The sequence below is a fragment of the Erpetoichthys calabaricus genome, chromosome 14 (genome assembly GCF_900747795.2).
Source record: "Erpetoichthys calabaricus chromosome 14, fErpCal1.3, whole genome shotgun sequence".
Taxonomy (NCBI): domain Eukaryota; kingdom Metazoa; phylum Chordata; class Cladistia; order Polypteriformes; family Polypteridae; genus Erpetoichthys; species Erpetoichthys calabaricus.
This window is the reverse complement of record NC_041407.2, coordinates 15187437-15208283: the sequence shown is the minus strand read 5'-3', so window position 1 is coordinate 15208283 and position 20847 is coordinate 15187437. Positions and strand designations below refer to the sequence as shown.

The following is a 20847-nucleotide window of genomic DNA, read 5'->3' as shown; positions in this document are numbered from 1 at the left end:
TTAACAAAAAGAGGAGCTCACTACTGAAAACGGCAAATATAGGAGTGAGTGGGGATCGAACTGGGGACTCTTGATTACAAGTCAGCAAACCTTATCGCTAGGCCACGGAAGCTGTTGTATCATCCTTGAACCTTTTGTGAAAGTGTTTACTTGATCTTTGGACTTCAGGCTTCATACATTGTATAGTTTATGCCTACATTTTGTCATTTACTATTAAAATATGAAAAACGTTTCTGTTTTAAAAATGTGTTTACACAGATTACTGTAGAAACGAAAAACACATGAAATGTGTGTGTTCCAAATAGCGATCTATTATTTCCACTCTAAAACTTCAGCACTTCAGTCACTCCCAGATAATCAAACAAGACATGAGCTGGGAAAACTTAGTGAACATTCTGCGGCGGTGGGGGATGGAATAGCCGGCTGCTTGCTGCTCGTGTTAATCGGCACATTTAGAAGACAAAAAGAGAGCTGAGAACGGTTTTAAGGTGGGCCGGATCTGCAAATTTTTTCATAGACTCTGGTAATTCTAGTGTTAATTATGCAGCATGAAGGAACAATTGCATGGGAAAACTGTCTCCAAGCCCTCTTTTGGGCTTATACACCTTCTCCTTCTCTTTCTGTTAGGCCAGGATAACTTTGTAACATTTAACATATTACGGTCTATGGCAGAGCAAAAAAAAAAACACAAACAAAAATGTTCTATTAGCAAGAGTGATACAGATCACTCCCTTGCCTTTTTTGGCTTTGATTACTAGATAAAGAATATGCACATTTACTGCAGACAAGTCACCCCCTGCTTTTATTTGAAATCCAGCCAACTGTGATGTGGGGTGCCCAGCCTAGCTGGCGTGTGTTTGTTTTGCTTCCCCTTATTTGATTTTACATGTCAGATAAAGTGTTTTTTAAAGTATCACCTTTCACAAAACAGAGACTCTAGTCGGCTTTATGAGTCATAGAACTTCAATACTATCTCACACTTTTTTTCCTCTGTAATTTCTGTGGTGAAGTATCTATTGCATCCTTGCTTAATATATATTTTTTTAAACTATGGCATAGTAATACACATCCAGATAAGCACACTCTATGACAACTTTTGGAAAATCTGTAAAATAATCAACCAGATTTCAGCTTTTGCTTACATTTCAATGAAGCCACTAAATATATGTTAGGAGTTTAATGACTCTGAATTAGCCCATGTGAGTGAGTGTGGATTTATGCATAGTCATGTGAAAAAGTAAGTACCCCCTGTGGAATGTTTCTTTTTTTAACATATCAAGATTTGATTTTCATTTAAACAGTATCTAAAGATAACAATGATATTAACATATATCATGTCACATTTACATTTCTTATTCCATTTCATAATTTAAATAAACACAAAAATGTTTCATGGTGGGAAAGAGCACCACAGATGTGATGTTTGCTCTGAGGGTGTTGATGGAGAAGTATAGAGATGGCCAGAAGGAGTTGCATTGCATCTTTGTGGACCCAGAGAAAACATATGACAGTGTCCCTAGAGAGGAGGTGTAGCATTGTATGAGGAAGTCGGGAGTGGCAAAGAAGTATGGAAGAGTTGTACGGGATATGTACGAGGAAAGTGTGACAGTGGTGAGGTCTGCGGTAGGAGTGACTGATGCATTTAAGGTGGAGGTGGGATTACATCAGAGATCAGCTCTGAGCTCTTTCTTATTTGCAATGGTGATGGACAGGTTGACAGTAGTCGCCATGGACTATAATGTCTGCGGATGACATTGTGGTCTGTAATGAGAGTAGTGAGCTGGTTGAGGAGACCGTTGAGAGATGGAGATATACTCTTGAGAGGAGAGGAATGAAGGTCAGTAGGACCAAAACAGAATACATATGTGTGAAGGAGAGGGAGGTCAAAGGAATGGTGAGGATGCAGGGATTAGAGTTGACGAAGTTGGATGAGTTTAAATACTTAGGATCAGCAGTACACAGCAACGGAGAGTGTGGAAGAGAGGGGAGAAGAGGATGCAGGCAGAGTGGACTGGGTGGAGAAGAGTGTCAGGAGTAATTTGTGACAGTCATATACCAGCAAGTGTGAAAGGGAAGGTCTGCAAGACAGTAATAAGACCAGCTATATTATATGGGTTGGAGACAGTGACACTGACAAAAAGACAGGAGTCACAGCTAGCGATGGCACAGTCAGAGATGTTAAGATTTGCATTGGATATGACGAGGATGGACAGGATAAGGAATGCGTACATTAGATGTTCAGGTCAGGTTGGACAGTTTGGAGACAAGGCTTTGAGGCAAGATTGTGTTGGTTTGGATGCATGCAGAGGAGACATGCTGGTTATACTGAGAGAAGGATGCGAAGGATAGAGCTGCCAAGCAAGAGGAAAAGAGGAAGGCCCAAAAGGAGGTTTATGGATGTCATGAGAGAGGGCATGCAGATGATGGGTGTGACAGAGAAAAATGCAGAAGACAGGAAGATATGGAAACAGATGATCCACTGTGGTGACCTTTAACATGAGTGGCCAAAAGAAGCAGATGAAGACAACTTTGTCCAGGTCAGGTGGAGCCATTAGATTCAGCATGAGTGCAATACACAAGATGCTGAAAGAAGTCCCAAAAAAGTCTAGAATTTCATCATGGGACCTACAGGTAGCTCTTGCCACTGTTGATATCAAAGTGCATAAGTCCACCATTAGAAAGAGGCTGACAAAATTAGTTCTACATAGGAGGTATACCAAGAGGAAACATTTGCTGTCCAGAAAGAGCAAAATAAAGTAAATCTACCCCACCAAAGAATGGCTGAAAATATACAAATGGAGTGTTCTGGAATGACCAAGTCAATGCCTGAATCAGAATCCCATTGGGATGCTCCCATTGAGAAGAACAAAAAAAGAAATACAGACAACAGCAGTTTTGTCCCAGTCATTGTCAAAGCCTTCTAGACAGAAATAAGAAATATCTACTAGATCATGGTTTTGTTTGCGAGGGGATGGGGGCGCAACACCAGCAATTCAAGCCTAAGATGGACTATTTACATAGACAACAGTAGCTTATCTGTCCATTTTTCGCTAAAGAAATTATTGTAAAGTCAATTTTATTCCCCAATTATGTCACCTTTATCTAAAGATGTTGTTTAAATGAAGATCAAATCTTGATATGTCTCAAAAAGAAAAACAAATGTCATGGGGTGTAGTTATTTCTTCATATCACTTTAAGTACATGATGTGATGGACTGGCACTCTGTCCAGAACTGCTTCCCACCTTACAACCAATGCTGCCAAGACAGGCACTGCTGACCTGTCATCAAGTATGGATAAACAGATTGGAAATTTCATGGATTAATGAATGTAAAATAAACTCTTCCTGACACATCAAATGTGCTCATCCAGTAGCACAAAATGGCCAATGATAATGATGACAGCCCTCAATGAATGCAAGATAAGATACTGCAGTAGGGATGGGGGAAGTCTGGGTAGCTTTATTCTTAATGTCAGTGGGTCATTATGATGCTCATTTGGTTTTTTTGATTTCAAGCAATGTTAACAGTAATTTACGAACATTTAAAAGTATGACTCTGCCCCTTTACTATCTAGTTACCTTGACGTTTGTTAAAAAAAATTTAGCAGCATCAAGTAATAATGCTGAGAATTTGACTAAAGAGAAGCAATGGGCATCTATGCAAGACCAGATTTTCAGAAACGTACCATTTTCCAGTTGGGAAAAAGCCACAGCAAGTGATTTTACATCCTCCATAGGTACCTTGTACACCATTAGAGTGGTAAAACTAGAAGAGAGTAAAACGGGTAACAAAGAGTTTAAATCGCACAAACAGAAAAGAAACACAATTCAAAATTCACCAAGATCTTGCACCCTTAAAAATGAAAGCTTTCTTATTTCTCTTAATTTACTTTAAAAATTGTTTTTATTTCAGCAATCATCATCTAAATTATTTGTGCATGATCATCTTTGAGACTTTTCCAATAACAGATCCACCATGTTTATAATCTTTACCTCTCTTGTCGCACAGCATGTGGGAAGATCCTGAGTACCTCCTTGTGTAGCAGTGCAACTTGTTGCAACTCCATATCTTCTCGTAATTTGATCTCCAGACTGTACCCACAGCCATACTTTCCCTTCAAGTGCTGAATGGAGCCAATGCACCTGTAGCAAACACACAGGATTCTAAATAATTTTGTATTGCCTTCTCTGAATCAGACAGAAAATTTGAACAATCCCTGAAAACCCAAGCTAAGTGCCCTATCAACTTTGGAAATTTTATAGCTTTAGTATTTTCCTAGTCCAACAATGTACAGAACTAATGAGAATCTAAAGGTTTTTAACACTTTAGCTAAAACAATGATGACCCAAACTTTATGAAGAGCACATTAACAATACTACTTCCTACACCCATAACCTGAATTCTGAGTCATGTCCGATTTTTCAGCACTTACCGTAATTGGCCTGATACCATGATGGCAACCCTGTCACACACTGCCTCTGCCTCCTCCATATAATGTGTGGTCAGAATTGCTCCTCTTTGTCTGTTTTTGAAAGCTGCCCGGATGGCTCTCCTAAAGACAAAAAATTACTGACATGATGAAACACATTACAACATGATAGCAAACACTATAAAACTAGAAGCAGTTCAAAAGCATATGAATGACAATGATAATTTTCATCCAACAAAGTTCACCCACTGTCATTTTCATATATACTGGTTTCTTTGTCTTATTACAGCCTTCAACCCAAAAAATGTTTTGAAACAGTTATTTAACATCACTCACACTCCTTTAGAATGATCTGCTAGATTAGTTTTGAAGAATACAAGGGAAGCACTACAACACAGAAAAAACTATGGACCAAGACAATATTTTACAAACATCAGTTTGGTTTATTTTTGACTTGAACAAATTCAATCCACCCTTTTATTCATTTTCTGAAACCGCTCTTCAGTACAGTTCTGCAGAAAGTTTGAGCATATTCTGGCACCATGCAAAAAACAACAATGGATTGGAAACCAGCCCATTACAAGAAACACAAATGCATACACCTATACTTAAACCATGTAAGTTGAGAAATGTCTTAACATAACATGCTGTGAAAACTATAAATTCTTGAGGTGTTCTCCAATCCAAAACAAAGTTACGAGGCCCAAACATGCGCCACCTGAGAGTATTTATTCTGAGGAAGCACACTGGGAAGTTTTAAAGGAATACTCCACCCAAAAAGTTATTTTTTATGTGTTATATACACAGTTTTGTTTGTAGTAACAGGCGGAGAAAAACTGTAATCTCGTGTTTATATGGAGAACTGAGATAATAAAGTACCTAACACAACAGGATATAATGGAGGCCAATGCTTGCTCAACGCTGGATCCAACAATTTTCCTCTTGTCCATGGACTGCACAGAGAAGAGTGTCGAGTATTCCATTATAATGGTTTACTTGCCCTGGCAGCAGAACGGAGCATCACCTGTTCAGTTTCCATTTGTCAGTCCTCCTTCTTACTATGGGTATTCTTATGTAATTTTGATCTGAAGCACATTTTATGTATGGGGACACACCGCTTTCTAACAAAAGCACACACTGCAGGTTATATTTTGGGGATGTAGGAGGACATCTGAGTCCAGCAGACAAGCAGGGACAATGTGCAAATTCGACATAGAGACTGACACAGATAAGAATGAAATCTAGATCTAACTTAAGCATAAATATCAGCATCGAGTTCCCCCCATTGTAAAATCTGATTTAACAGCTTTGTTCAATGGTTTGGGAAGTATCTCCCACAAAATGTTGAATCATAACAACAGATGTGATTTTTAAAACTATTTATGTTACATGCTGGTGTTCTGTCTATATGTAGTATATTAATTGTGGTCAGAAACATATGATTATAAGCATGTACAATTAATAACTTGTCATCAGCATATTCAAAGAATACTAAAAAAAAAAACTACTATAAATCATAGAAGAGTGTTTGTATATGTAAGGAGAGTTTTAATCTATAAAAATGTTCATCAATAGAATACAGCCCTAAAATGGATTTAAAAATGTATGCTAATCTAAAGTCAAAGTACTACAGATTACAAGAAAAAAGCAATGATTTAATAAAGTCTACTCAAAATATCTTACATGTTTTAAAATATATAAATAGGTGTACAGTAGACCCCCGCGAAGATGCAGTTCAGGGTTCACGGACTCAGTCGTTCGCGGATTTTTCCTTAGAACCTAACTATTAATTGTTAGCGGAAAGCGCAAATATCCTCCGCAATTTTTTATGGCTTTTTTCGTGGCAATACTGTGCTATAGAGAGAACAGGAAGCAACCCCTGAGGGAAACGCGGTTTGGGATGGTGAAAGTAGCCAATCTGAGAGCGTTGTTCATTTCTCCTTGCTGCTGATTGACTGCTGTCCTGTGACACGTCTCCAGCTGAGTATCCCCGTGTTTTCCACCGTTGACGGAAACGCGGTTTGGGACGGTGAAAGTAGCCAATCCAAGAGTGTTATTCATTTCTCCTTGCTGTTAATTGACTGCTGCCCTGTGACGCGTCTCCAGCTGAGTGTCCTCGTGTTTTCCATTTTGTTATTGTATTCATTTTGTTATTCTTAAACGCACAAGATGTCGCCGAAACGCCCCTCACCTTCTAAGGCTTCTGGCACTGAGCCTATAAGCCAGAAGAAGTTGAAAACATTCCAGGAGAAGGTTGAACTACTGGATTTGCTCCGGGAACTAAAAAGTTATGCTGCAGTAGCATACCACTATGGCATTAATGAAAGCACCGTACGCTACATAAAGAAGCAACGAGGCAGCGATCCGGAGTACCGTATCTGTAAGTTTCTGTGATAGTGCCAAAAAGGCAACGACCATAAGGAATAAAAATATTGTCAGAAGAAGACCCGTCCAAAGAAGAGGTGCCACCCGAGGAGTTGTAAATCCTCTGCATCGTACTGCATAGCTACTTCAACATCATAAAAAATAATAATAATAATTCATTACATTTATATAGCGCTTTTCTCAGTACTCAAAGCGCTATCCACACAGGGAGGAACCGGGAAGCGAACCCACAATCTTCCACAGTCTCCTTACTGCAAAGCAGCAGCACTAGCACTGTGCCACCTGTGAGGACATCATCATGAATATCATTCATCATTGGTGAGTACCTGTACATTTTACTGTATTTTAATTAAATTATGACATATTTTCTCTACTTATAACAAAGAAAACGACAGCACATACCAAAGAAAACGCGCTTGCATGAATTAGAGTACGTATAGCGGTAAGATCAGTATTTTACATTCTAGCACCGCGGGAGATATAGCAGTACAGTAGATGGTTTACCTTTACATTCTCTTTTAAGGTAATGTATTAATGTATTAAGCGGAGTTTTCAATGAAATTAAAGTGCTTTGGGGCATATTTAAGGTTTAAACTATAAAAATAGGCATTTAAAAGGCATTTTTTTTAACCACATCCAAAAGTCGTGGTTTTTCACAATTCGCGGGTTCTCTAGGAACTTAACCCCCGTGAATTTTGGGGGTGTACTGTACACCACTAATACTTTGCAAGAAAACTCACCACATCCTCTGCTTCGCTTTTGGGTCCATTCCTGTAGATGGCTCATCAAGCAGTACAATCTGAGGATTTCCTAGCATGCTCAGGGCAAAGCAGAGCTAAATTAAAAGTGAAGAAAAGCAAAAGCGATTATGAAAATATATACAGTATAAAATATATGTTAGATACAATACTAAATATCAGACTGATAAAGAGTGAAATTTTGTGAACAGACAAAGAACAGGTTTTAAATGTTAGACCAAGGTTTGTGTTAACATTAGGAACACAAACAAGGTGTGAAGGACACATTTATCCATTCGAGTTTGCGGAGACAAAGTTAAAACTAGGAGGGAGTGTTGGAAAAGACTAGAAGTCATGTATCCATTTCCTTATAGCTCTGATGTTGCTGACCCAGCGTTAGAAAAGTGACCCCATAACAACCAACTGTCTCCACCTCTCTCTCTGAGCACTATTCCCCACACTCCGGCATCAGGCACTCCTTAACAGTAACCAGAGACTGTCCAATGATCAAGAGAGAAAGATGACTTGACGGTCACTACCAGGTCAAAAGGTAATATTGCAGCAAACCTGTGTAAATGCCTTTTTTTCTACTCTTCAACAAACCATCAAGAATAGACAGTTTTTTGTCACCTAGAACCCCATTCCCTCCCTATTTCTTCACCCAAAGACTTGCCATCTTCACAACTCGGGTATCCAGCTATTGCATTACTTAAAAAAAAAAAAAATAGCCAGTGCTTTTATATAAATAAGGTGAAATATAAATTAAGTATGATAAGATAAAGAAAACAAGTGAATATCTGTATGCATAAGATGGTGGAAATTTCAAGAAGGAAACAAGTCAGTTATGTCATTGTTTTATTTTTTGATAACACTCTTTTGACTCTTGGAGCATGTTGCTGCACTCTATCCAAAATAGTGACATGACATAAAATATAATTACATTTTTTATATTTTGCAGTTTTGTAGCATCCATATAGCTTACCATAATGCCAAGTACTGTTGATATTCGGTGACAGCCATTGCTGATCTACAGATTAAGCTCTTAAAAATCAGGTCCTATCTGTAAACTTTACATTAAATTAAAGTTGAACCTTACATTAGATTGGATTACTTTAGGAAAAGCAAAATCATGAGAATTAAATTGTGGTGCTCATAGACAGGACACAGGGCAACCGTGACATTAGTGAAATCAAACAGAAATGTCTAGGAGAGAGAGAGAGAGAGACGGACCTTTCGCTTTATGCCGGCAGAGAGAGTCTTGGTTTGTTTGTGAAGATGAGTTTTCAGCTCCAGGGCGTTCACAACTCTGTGAATGGAAAATGCAGAAAATACAGCAGACTTTATGAGGGAAATTTTTTATAATAACCTTTTCTAATTTTAGTTCACTGTGAAAGGTGCTATAAAAGTTTGACAAAGAGTTACTTCAAGGATGCCATCTCTTAGAGCTCAGACCCTCACTTGATTGCCAGGGGTGTCTTTAGTGTGTCTGTGTGAGTTCCCTCTGGGATGTCTGGCTTTCTCTTAAAGTTCAAAAATATGTTATTGGTATAATAAAGATGACATGAGTTGGTGCAGTCTGCCAAGAACTGGGAATGCATCCAAGTACACTTCCTGCCTTGTATTCATTGTGAATGGATAGGCTCGCGTATCCCTCAACCATGCACTGTATAAATGGTTCACATAATGGACTGAAATATAAGTAACAAGTTCAGCATTTCACATATTTCAAGTTACATATACAGTATTTAAACTGTAGATATTTTATAAAGCACATGAAAAAAATGAGTTTATTATTTTTGAGCCTTTTCTTATCAGAATAATTTTTGAAGATAATTTATTCAATTTCCATACATTCAAAAAAAAAAAAGCAAAACATCATATCCTGAAACCAGTATATCAGCTCTTTGAAATTAACTTTTTACAAAGTTAAAAATATCAAGTCATCAGAAATTCGGATGAAGATTACAAATGTGTAAATCATTTAATTTTAATGCCAATGCACCATTCAGTCAAACGCAACTCAGAGTGCTGCTGGATCAAAATGCATTTCTCGACTGATATGTAGGTCGCCTACCTGGCCTTCCACAACACAAACATTTAGTTCATAAAATCTGACCGCCTTTATTTCAGAGCAGTTCAATAAAATGTTAAAAAGTGATAGAAGATGTTCTTTCAAAAGAAAATCTAGATGAAGCAGGAAGACATGGGTCTGCAGATTTCATAATTGATCATAAGTGCTCCAATTTCTTAACTTGCATACATACACACAGTATTTATCCATTTTATATTGCATGAGGTTGCTTCGTGTAAAGTTTCAACATTACAATTTGCATTTACATCTGCACTTTCTTTTTCGAGTTATAAATATAGTTACTGTATAGCATGCTGCACTCATAGGTGTAAGTGTACTGAATATCGTTTGAATACTCAGGTGCATAGTTGTAAACAACATAAAGTGATCCTCGTTCCCTTAATTTACACAGCGAATTCAGTAAGTACACTTTCTGCATCAAAACTGGAGTGGATTTATTAAAATTAATGCATGTTACATTTGAAAGGAAAGCAAAACACAACTGCATAGATAAGTCTGTTAGAAAACTTGTGACTTACTTCTTTCTAAAAATAATTAGGAATATTGTGGTATATAACCTGATCGATAATCATCAGGCTTTAAACTTTAAACAGAAGGCTGAAGTTCCCTGACTAACTCTGCAACATTATACAACATTGCTTTTCTTATAACACAACTCAGCACAAACTAATTCAATCACCTTTTAATGATGCCAGGGACTTCTTTCTGTCCAATGCCTTTAATTGCAGCATAGATCTGAAGGTGCTCTTCCAAAGTAATTTTAGGCCATAAGGGATTGACTTGTGGGCAGTACCCAATGTACTCCAAAGAATTCTCTGTCTGCTGAAACTCTGTACAGTAATCTCCCATTAGAACCTATTAAAACACGGACAAAGAAAAAACAATCACAGGAGGATTCTTTGCAACTTATACTGCTTCCTTTCCATACTATACTGTACATGAATAAAATCTTGCTCTCAGCATACCTTCTAACAAAGAAATTTATAATTCATCCATTAATTCATATTCCAGTTTCACTCATTTCCATAAGGCTATGTGAACAGTCAAACCCCATTATGGAGGCAGTCAATGCAAACTAGAAACTTAACATTTAGGAGGACACCTCACTATTGCGCAGTGTACACAAATACAGTCACACCAGGTAGTTTTTTTTCAACACATACAAAATCAGCTTGACTGCTTTGCTCTGGAATATGTAAGGAAGCAAGGTATCCTGGTGAAATGTACCCCCCAAGTCAGAATAAAACCTATGACCCAAGCAATGTATGGTGAAGTAATCGTTCTCACAATGCAACACCGAAAATCACAACACTAAAAAAAAATTGAATTTTGTTTCTTTACTCATCATAGGCTGCTGCCAAGTGTTCTGACAAATAAAAACAGCAAGGAGGCTAGAGAGCTTTTTTTCTCCTCAGTCGACTATCAATGAACACTTACCTGACCTGCTGTTGGCTCTGTTTCTCCAGCTAACATGTATACTGTAGTGCTTTTACCAGCTCCATTTGGGCCCAATAACCCCAAAACTTCACCTGAAAGCAAGCAAATATTTACCCTTATTTCTAAACTTCATGATAAATCTGTTAACAACAAATAAAAATTGTGTTTGAAGAATAGATAAAACTTTTCGGCATAGTTGTTACATACTTAAATACCTGTCGTTTTTCAAAGCTCATATTTTTGTACATACCGATTTTTCATCAACTATGAGATAGTTGTTTGCATTAATCCTTTTATGTTTCTATACATTGGGCATGGAACAATTTACAACTGAAATATACATGCTTAAAGATGATGTACACTTTGCATTAAATTGTAAATGATTTTTCTTATTAGGCATGGTTTACTCAATCTGCCCAGGAAATTGGAATATCAGTTCCATCAAGTTTTATACATACATAAGAATAAATATTTGTTTCACGGCCTAGAACTCCTGCCCAAGAGCCAAGCATAGCAGTTTTGAGTTTTATCATAGATCTACCTAGTCAACTTTGTGATTACCAAAACATAGGTCAAAAAGTGGTCATGAGTTGCCGCTTCTGAGTTTCTAGTTAAATTAACTTTTACTGAATAACCAGGGGCCTGATGTATAAACAGTGCGTACGCACAGAAATGTTGCATAGGAACGTTTCCACGTTCAAATCGCGATGTATAAAACCTAAACTTGGCGTAAAGCCATGCACATTTCCACGGTACCTCATACCCTGGCGTACGCAAGTTCTCCGCTCGGTTTTGCAGACTGGCGGCACCCAGCATCAAAGCAGTGCTACTGTTCCTGTGTGGTTACCCTTTCTTTCTTAGATCCACATTCCTGACGCGGCTTTATAAATACACTGAAACTAACTGCATATTGTTTATTAGTGTAATGCATCTGATTGTAATTAACCTGTAGCAATATAATGGTCCAGGGAATAGCCATAGTATTCCAAATACCATAACTGCTTTAGCGTTGTTACTCTCACGGCATCTTCTTCTTCTTTCGGCTGCTCCCGTTAAGGGTTGCCACAGTGGATCATCTTTTTCCATATTACTCTCACTGCACCACTCAGAGTATTTATATCACTGTATCTGAGTGAGGAATCACAGCAGCAGCTGATCAGAAAGAGAATTATCGGTATACAGCCATCAAGCACACGCTGCATCAGCCACGGCAAAACGCTTCAAAGCCTTTCCTGTACGGACCTCGCGGTTCAGAAACAGTTTCATCCCAAGAACTATAAACGCACTCAATCAAGTGCTCCTTGTAGAACTGCTTGTACTTATAAGTACAATTACCCCACTGTAAACTTGCACAACCTGCGTCACTTTATAAAGCGCGTATTTACATATGATGACGATATCATTTTTAAGATGAAATGCAGCAAAATATGTTGATTATATTATACAGATAAAACTTTAACTTCATTTAAATAATCAGTATTGTTAATAATTAAACATGTGAGGACACGGAGCCACAGCACTCGCTAGTTCACGGATTGTTCCTGCCTTGCGCGGTATTCTTGCTGGTTTTGACGCGACACTGGAAGGATAGACAGATAGAATAATTAAACATGTACTACGAAGATATTTCAATGTTCCTTAAAAGTTTTGAAGAATCGGCGTTCTAAGCTTACAGATGGCTTAACGTCTATTACAGAGCTGATTGTGTGGCGATTGGGTATTTGGAGAAAGAAAAGTAAGGACAGGAATTGGAGGTTAGTACATTTGAAAAAGAGAGTACTTCTGTAATAAATTATTTCATCGAAGGTCACGCATGGCGCAGCAAGCCTCTTGCGTGAGACATGAACAATCACTGCACCACCATGTTCCCATGTTTAATAACATGCTTTCATTCCTATCATCATGAAAAAGATATCACGTACAGTGCATCCAGAAAGTATTCACATCGCATCACTTTTTCCACATTTTGTTATGTTACAGCCTTATTCCAAAATGGATTAAATTCATTTTTTCCCTCAGAATTCTACACACAACACCCCATAATGACAATGTGAAAAAAGTTTACTTGAGGTTTTTGCAACTTTATTAAAAATAAAAACACATGTACATAAGTATTCACAGCCTTTGCCATGAAGCTCAAAATTGAGCTCAGGTGCATCCTATTTCCCCTGATCATCCTTGAGATGTTTCTGCAGCTTAATTGAAGTCCACCTGTGGTAAATTCAGTTGACTGGACATGACTTGGAAAGGCACACACCTGTCTATAGAAGGTCCCACAGTTGACAGTTTATGTCAGAGCACAAACCAAGCATGAAGTCAAAGGAATTGTCTGTAGACCTCCGAGACAGGATTGTCTCGAGGCATATCTGGGGAAGGTTACAGAAAAATTTCTGCTGCTTTGAAGGTCCCAATGAGCACAGTGGCCTCCATCATCCGTAAGTGCAAGAAGTTCAAAACCACCAGGACTCTTCCTAGAGCTGGCCGGCCATCTAAACTGAGCGATCGGGGGAGAAGGGCCTTAGTCACGGAGGTGACCAAGAACCCGATGGTCACTCTGTCAGAGCTGTCCTCTGTGGAGAGAGGAGAACCTTCTAGAAGGACAACCATCTCTGCAGCAATCCACCAATCAGGCCTGTATGGTAGAGTGGCCAGACGGAAGCCACTCCTTAGTAAAAAGCACATGGCAGCCCGCCTGGAGTTTGCCAAAAGGCACCTGATGGACTCTCAGACCATGAGAAAGAAAATTCTCTGGTCTGATGAGACAAAGATTGAACTCTTTGGTGTGAATGCCAGGCGTCACATTTGGAGGAAACCTGGCACCATCCCTACAGTGAAGCATGGTGGTGGCAGCATCATGCTGTGGGGATGTTTTTCAGTGGCAGGAACTGGGAGACTAGTCAGGATAAAGGATAAGATGACTGCAGCAATGTACAGAGACATCTTGCTTGAAAACCTGCTCCAGAGCGCTCTTGACCTCAGACTGGGGCGACGGTTCATCTTTCAGCAGGACAACGACCCTAAGCACACAGCCAAGATATCAAAGGAGTGGCTGTAATTGCTGCCAAAGGTGCATCGACAAAGTATTGAGCAAAGGCTGTGAATACTTATGTACATGTGATTTCTCAGTATTTTTTATTTTTAATAAATTTGCAGAAACCTCAAGCAAACTTTTTTCACGTTGTCATTATGGGGTGTTGTGTGCAGAATTCTGAGGAAAAAAATGAATTTAATCCATTTTGTGGAAAAAGTGATGCACTGTGAATAATTTCTGGATGCACTGTATACATCTCAGTATTTTAATTATTCAGAGAGCTGTAATATCATGAATGTAATGGATTCTGTGTCCTGTCAGAGAAAGAGAAAGAATGGAAGCACGTAGTGATTCACACACATAGAAGATCAAATACAAAACAAAGCATTTAACGTGCTACTTTAGTTACGATGGGATTTGAGAAACTAGTAAAATAAACGATTTTAAGATGAAGTTTATGATGTTCTACTTTAATGACAAAATAAACTACATGATTAAAGTGGAAATTTCGAGATTAAAGTTGACATTTCATGCTTTTTTCCCCACTGTATGCCTATTTTTTTTCTCTATACCCTAATAAGCTTTCATATGACACTCAGACGGTGGGCTACGACTCGCCTTTTCACGGCGACTTTGATATCTGACAACTTCTTTTTTTATTTTGGGCACTGTGCGACTTTGTGAACTTGAGCTTTCGAGTTTCTCCGACACGCTATGTCACTCGATCAACTTCCTTTTGTTGATTATACCACTGTTTAAACCAACAAATAGTACGTTTTCCTTTGCCTCCACTTGGTATTCGCTGAAATTCTTATATTTTCCCCCGTGCTTTTCTCATTGTCTTTTCACAGAAGGCTGAGCTTAAGGGATATTTATATTGATTTGAATATTCAAAGAGGCGTAATTCTGGGAGGAGTTGGGGCAGGACAGAAGGCGCGTGCACGTGCATTACTTTTCAAGCTGATCGGGATATATGTAGCGGAAGAACGTGGAAGTTTGTGTACGTACAGATTCCTGCATCTCGATTTTTCTGTGTGTACACACATTCCCGCTTTTGTGCTTACACCATGTTATGTTTAAGTGGGTGGTAAATGTATTGGGAGAAACTCAATCCAATGTACTAGCTGTCAGAAGTGGGTGCATAAAACATATGGTGGCGTAAAGGGTATTCTGCAGGCAGCAAGTGTGACATTTCTTTGTTGAAATTATGAGATGTGTGTAAAATGCCTATGGAGTATAAACTTGGAAATTGAGTTGTTTTGGTGAAAAAGTAGGTAAGTTCTGTTACATGCTGGGTGCAGATGCTTTTGTGGGCACAACAGTGACAGTGAGAGTTAGGCCAGAGTTATACTTCACGCGACACAATGCATGCTGCATCGGACGCATTGAAGTGTTTATACTTGCGCGCATACTTTACGTAAATCTGGAGGAATCCGCCAGGTGGCAGTGCGAGATATTATCACGGTGAGAACATGTTCGGCTTCTCTGTGTTGTGAATTGCCTACAACACCCATTAAATTCCAATGGCACCTTACCGCAATATGTCTGAAAAGGATGTTTATTGATTAAATCCAGGGATGTGTCCATTCCAGCAAGCATTGGGCATGAGTGAGAAACAATCCATGGAAGATGCCTCGGCTCATCACAAGGTGAATACAAGCACACACATACACTAGCGTCATTTTAGCGGCACCAAATCCCCAAATCTGCATATCTTTGGAAGGAAACTGGAGCACACTGAGGAAACCCAGCAGGAAAACGTGTAAACTCCAGGCAGGGAATATCAGCGACGTGACTCCCTGCAAGACGGCAGCGCTAACACTCCGCCACTGTGTCACCCCATGTGTATAATTATTAACAGTATTCATTATGTAAACAAAATTACCGATTTATCTGTAAAATGTAATATACATACTTTAATGCTTTTCATCATGAAAGTGATATCAAGTATAAATCTAAGGATTCTAAATGTGCAGAGAGTTGGAATATCATACATTTAATGTGCTCAGTGTGGCGATCTATTGCTGGCGATTCGCTGCTGTCAGGAGCAGAGGAAGCCCTAGGAAAGAAAAAAAAAAAAAAAAGAGCACAGAAGACGGTATGTGAGACTTTTAGCACAGAAGACGGTATGTGAGACTTTTAGCACAGAAGACGGTATGTGAGACTTTTAAAACGTATCGTGTCATTACGATTGGGAATATGCGACGCTTGAACATAAAAGCACCATGAATACATCTGTATGTTGGCATTTTGCTTCACCACATCGAACCATTTATCAAATATCGAAGTGCGCACACCGATCTCGTAGGATCCGCAAAGCGGCTTTCTGTCACATGTAGATAATAAACAGAGACTCTGACGTCACATTCCAACTTTTAGCACACTGCGCCCCCCTACTTTTTGCTGGTACTGCAACTCGCGCACGCGTCGCGTAAATTTCTGAGGATCTGCTCAGAGGACGCATCAAATGAACGCTCAGAACACGTGGCGGCCATGATATGGGCATGTATGCGTTCTGAGCATGAAGTATAAATGAGCCATTAGACTTAGAGGTCCATGATAGAAATTCCAGGAGCTGTATGATTCGCACATTGAAGGGAAAGGTTTATGAAAGCTGTGAGGAACAGCATGTTCTATGGAAATGAGATGTAGCTGACGAAGGCAGAACATGAAGCAAAGCTGGAAAGTACAGAGATAATAATGATCCAATGGACTTTGTGAGTGACAAGACGATGAACGTGGATTGCAAACAAATACTTGGTATGGGTGTTGGGAGTTGATAATAACGACAATGATAATGTTTTGAGTTTAAGTAAATCATTCTAAAATGCCAAGTTGGTAAAACAGTTACTAAGTTTATTTTGTTCTCTTGAGGCAAGAAATAGAATTTGAGCATGTAAAAACTAGTATTTAAGGAGAATTGAAGTATTATCTGATACTAAATTAATAAAAAGTGAAATCTGAAATTGGAGTTTTAACCTAATTTGCAAAGTGTCAATTTAAATGATTAAAAGAGAGAGAAGGTTGAAACTTATTTCAATTTTCATTAATGTGCCTCTGGCACACATTTATATCTCAAATAAATATGAAGAAATAACATAACACAGTCATGGTGTTCAGAGATTTCTTATGATAGAGGTGCAAGGAATAGGACAGAGGGATGAATTAAGTGAAAATAAAATTGTGAGGCAATCTGTTATGCTGTATTAGTTCAGACAATGGAGCTTCTGGTTCACTTTTGTTAAACTGAACTACTCTTCATATCCAAGAGTTTGATGGGTTAATTTCTTTCTTTAAATTTATTTAATACACATAAAAAAAGATTGTGCTTATTTATTATCAAATAAATAGCTATGAATCCATAACACCCACCCCCAAACTGAAAAGCATTTTTCCTAAATGTAATACATATAAGAAAGGTGCCAAAAACAGGTAAAAATTTTATTTTCTAAATAATTTACTTAAAACTATATTTATAGTTAAACCAAATTTATTTAATGGGAAATATAATCTAATCTGAAATTGGAACACATCCCCCCTCCCCACAAAATTCAACTTTTCTTTTACACTGGTTTTAAGCTGCTAATATTTCTAATAAATTATTCCTTATGGGAACCACTGACACAACACAGTAATACTGACCTTTACGAACACAGAAAGAGATGTTCTTAATGGCTACTTTCTTCTTTTTTGAGGCCAAAACAAAGCCGTCACGCTTTCCTTTATATTCCTTTCGCAGGCTGTTTACCACAACTACTGGTTTCTGAGGGAAAATAAAATACTTTTAAAACTGACTGAAAACTACTTTTGTTTACCTTAAATGCACTAAAGCAATGCAGCACACAGATCAGAATCTTTATTTGGAAACCATAAAATAATTTCTTCTGCAGAGTTCAACAAGATAACAAAATTAAATACAGAGCTCTGGAGGGAAATGTTAGCTGAGCTGAGAACACCTTAGTTCCAATATTCATCACTGTACCATTCAGCCTAAAAATTGCTAAGCCATTGCTTTTTCTACATTATGACCTACAAGATACATTTTTACTGACATGCACTTTATATTTGGTATACTAAACTAGAACTTAATTTTAAACTATTTTCTTTGTGTCTTTTTGGACAGAAGTCTTTTTCACACTTACTCTAAAATGTTATAATTCGTTAACATATTCAAAGTGTTTTTTTTAATTTTACCTGTGAATTAGCCTTACCTCTTCACAGCACTGGCAAGTAAGGGCTTCCTTCACTCTTGCTCTTTCTACTAAAACATCATCATCCTCATCTTCTGGCTCTTCCAAGTTCTTCTGTGCTTTAGTCTTCCTGGAAGAAATTCTGTTTATAAAAAAAAAAAAAAAGAAAAAAAAAAGCAGAATACAGAAAAATGGAATTCACAAATCACTGAATGTCATCTATCCACTGACAGAGAACTACTGAAGCCACTGTTAATGTATAGAATTATAAATGTACACAGAAAGGACTCAAGGACCTACCTGCACAAATGGTCACTTTTAATAGTCTTTCCACCATAGTGGATCTCCAGCCACCGGAGTAAGAATAGCAAGATAATGCATTGTAAATAAGGCTATGGGGAGAAACAAAACAGAGTGTTTTTTTTCACCTGCAAACATCTAAAAAACTAACTCCTTCTAACACCTATATCTTTACTAAAGAAAAAATGCTTTAAAAAAAAAAAAAAAAAAAAAGGACACACTGTTTTGAGGGTTACAGGCATACAAGAAACGGCTATCAGAGCACGCAAGAGACCATACAGCCAACGTGCTGGTTTTTTCCTCATAACAAAGATACTAGATTGGATATTTTGCTTCTGGGACACACATATACTTGATGATCAAGCTGACCTCTTCTCAATTGTTATATTTTAATCTTATGTTTTTAAAATACAGAAAAAAAAAACTGTAGCTTAATTACTCACCGACACAATGGTTATCAGAAGATTCTTCCTTAGCATTGCACTGTCTTCATACCTGGCCAAGCCAATAAATGTCTCCTGTGCAATTAATTTTAAAAGGGCAGAGTTTATCATAAGCAATTTGTGTCATCATTTCCTCCTCAACCAACCCGTTAAACATAGATTTCTTGGGATATTACGATTTTTAATACAGTCATAAACATTTCTGAATCTCATTTGATGTCCTTGTAGAAGTTAGGGAGCAGAAATGTGGCTAAAGGCCATTTTACATTATATGACTTTTCCAGATTTTTTCAGTAATAGACTTTATACACATAATCTTAACAGTATGTGGACACTTGTGTGCACTCGGTGTGACATACCAAGAAATACACCCCAGCTAGTGTGTACCTTATGTTGACTATATTGAGTTATAGAGGTAGGCTGTCTGTGCATGAGAGTTAACAACATATTAGCCCTGACCCAGAATTACAGTTCATATAATGCAGCTACGAGGAACAAGGAACTAATGTAGACTGCAGTATCAATAAAGCCTTTGCATGGGTACAGACTCCATTAGACTTCATGTTCATAACTGTCAGAAAGCAGGGAGAGCCTGATACTTATAAATATGAAAATGGCTTGGAAAGTTGTCACAAAGTTGCATACTTTGACTTCCCCAGCAAATGTAGTATGACATACTCAAGCGAAGAGATCACCTACAGCAGTCATCAAGTTTGACATCTCCTCTAACTAGACATCATGTAATGCGACATAGACTTAACTCATCTATCCTGAGTGTTTCAAGTCCCCGCCACTACCCCCTACTACTCACCTTGGTGATGTAGTTCAGGCAACCCATGAGTGGGTAAAGTGGATTGAAGAAACAGAGAGAGTTATGCAGAATTGTAGCCACCAGCTGGTTATCATTCACCAAAGTCAGCTGCACCAAAGAGGCAGATACTACACAAACCTGCAAAACAATGATTAGCATATTACATTGACATTTTCTCTGTAACTGATGTGTCACTAACTAAAAAGTCTGCCTAACATGCTAGACAGTGCGGCACTGAGAATGCTAAGAAAAATCATATAACTGTAACATCAGTATATTCTACTGCATTTTCAACTTAATTGCTGCTATCTGTCCAATTTTCACATACTTATGTCTACTCCACTGACCCCTATTTCTTGGACAGCTGTTTTTTACTCATTATAGCACTTTACTTTCCTCTCAGGTGGCTACAATTCAATACAGGTACCTCCTCAGGACAAATGTAAATTACATACACACATTGTAAAGTGAAACGTAAAAAATATTAAACATTTATACCTACCAACATTGAAACAATGGAGAGGAAGTCCTTGTTACTCTGTACTCGACTGAACAAGAAAGATACAACATATGTGAAGAGAATCATCACAGGCCCATAGCCCATTAAACATGGGATCTGAGAAAAAGAAAAAAAAAAATACTATAAATAAGGTTAATACCAATCTTTCTCTCTCTCATATATATATATTTTATATATATATTTATATATATATATATATATATATATATATATATATATATATTTTATATATATATATTTTATATATATATATATATACACACACACACACACACACACACAGTGCATCCGGAAAGTATCGACAGCACATCACTTTTTTCCACATTTTGTTATGTTACAGCCTTATTCCAAAATGGATTAAATTCATTTTTTCCTCAGAATTCTACACACAACACCCCATAATGACAACGTGAAAAAAGTTTACTTGAGGTTTTTGCAAATTTATTAAAAATAAAAAAACTGAGAAATCAC

At 37.8% G+C, this 20847-nt stretch overlaps 2 protein-coding genes across 7 annotated transcripts in view; one reads left to right on the top strand and one right to left on the bottom strand.

Moving 5' to 3' along the window:
- aatkb (apoptosis-associated tyrosine kinase b) overlaps positions 1-20847 on the top strand; it is a 770376-nt gene that overhangs the window by 315899 nt on the left and 433630 nt on the right. The window lies entirely within an intron of this gene.
- The window catches only part of abca5 (ATP-binding cassette, sub-family A (ABC1), member 5), a 94114-nt gene that overhangs the window by 13557 nt on the left and 59710 nt on the right, over positions 1-20847 (bottom strand). For both annotated transcript variants that reach the window (XM_028820070.2, XM_028820071.2), the window contains exons 25-37: positions 20359-20472; positions 19857-19994; positions 19046-19120; positions 18603-18694; positions 18324-18444; positions 17755-17875; positions 11082-11173; positions 10324-10499; positions 8783-8858; positions 7556-7650; positions 4434-4553; positions 3994-4143; positions 3687-3766 (exon numbers count right to left, since the gene is read on the bottom strand). In XM_028820070.2, coding sequence (XP_028675903.1) covers positions 3687-3766; positions 3994-4143; positions 4434-4553; positions 7556-7650; positions 8783-8858; positions 10324-10499; positions 11082-11173; positions 17755-17875; positions 18324-18444; positions 18603-18694; positions 19046-19120; positions 19857-19994; positions 20359-20472 — 1450 coding nt within the window. The remainder of the gene's footprint in view (positions 1-3686; positions 3767-3993; positions 4144-4433; positions 4554-7555; positions 7651-8782; positions 8859-10323; positions 10500-11081; positions 11174-17754; positions 17876-18323; positions 18445-18602; positions 18695-19045; positions 19121-19856; positions 19995-20358; positions 20473-20847) is intronic.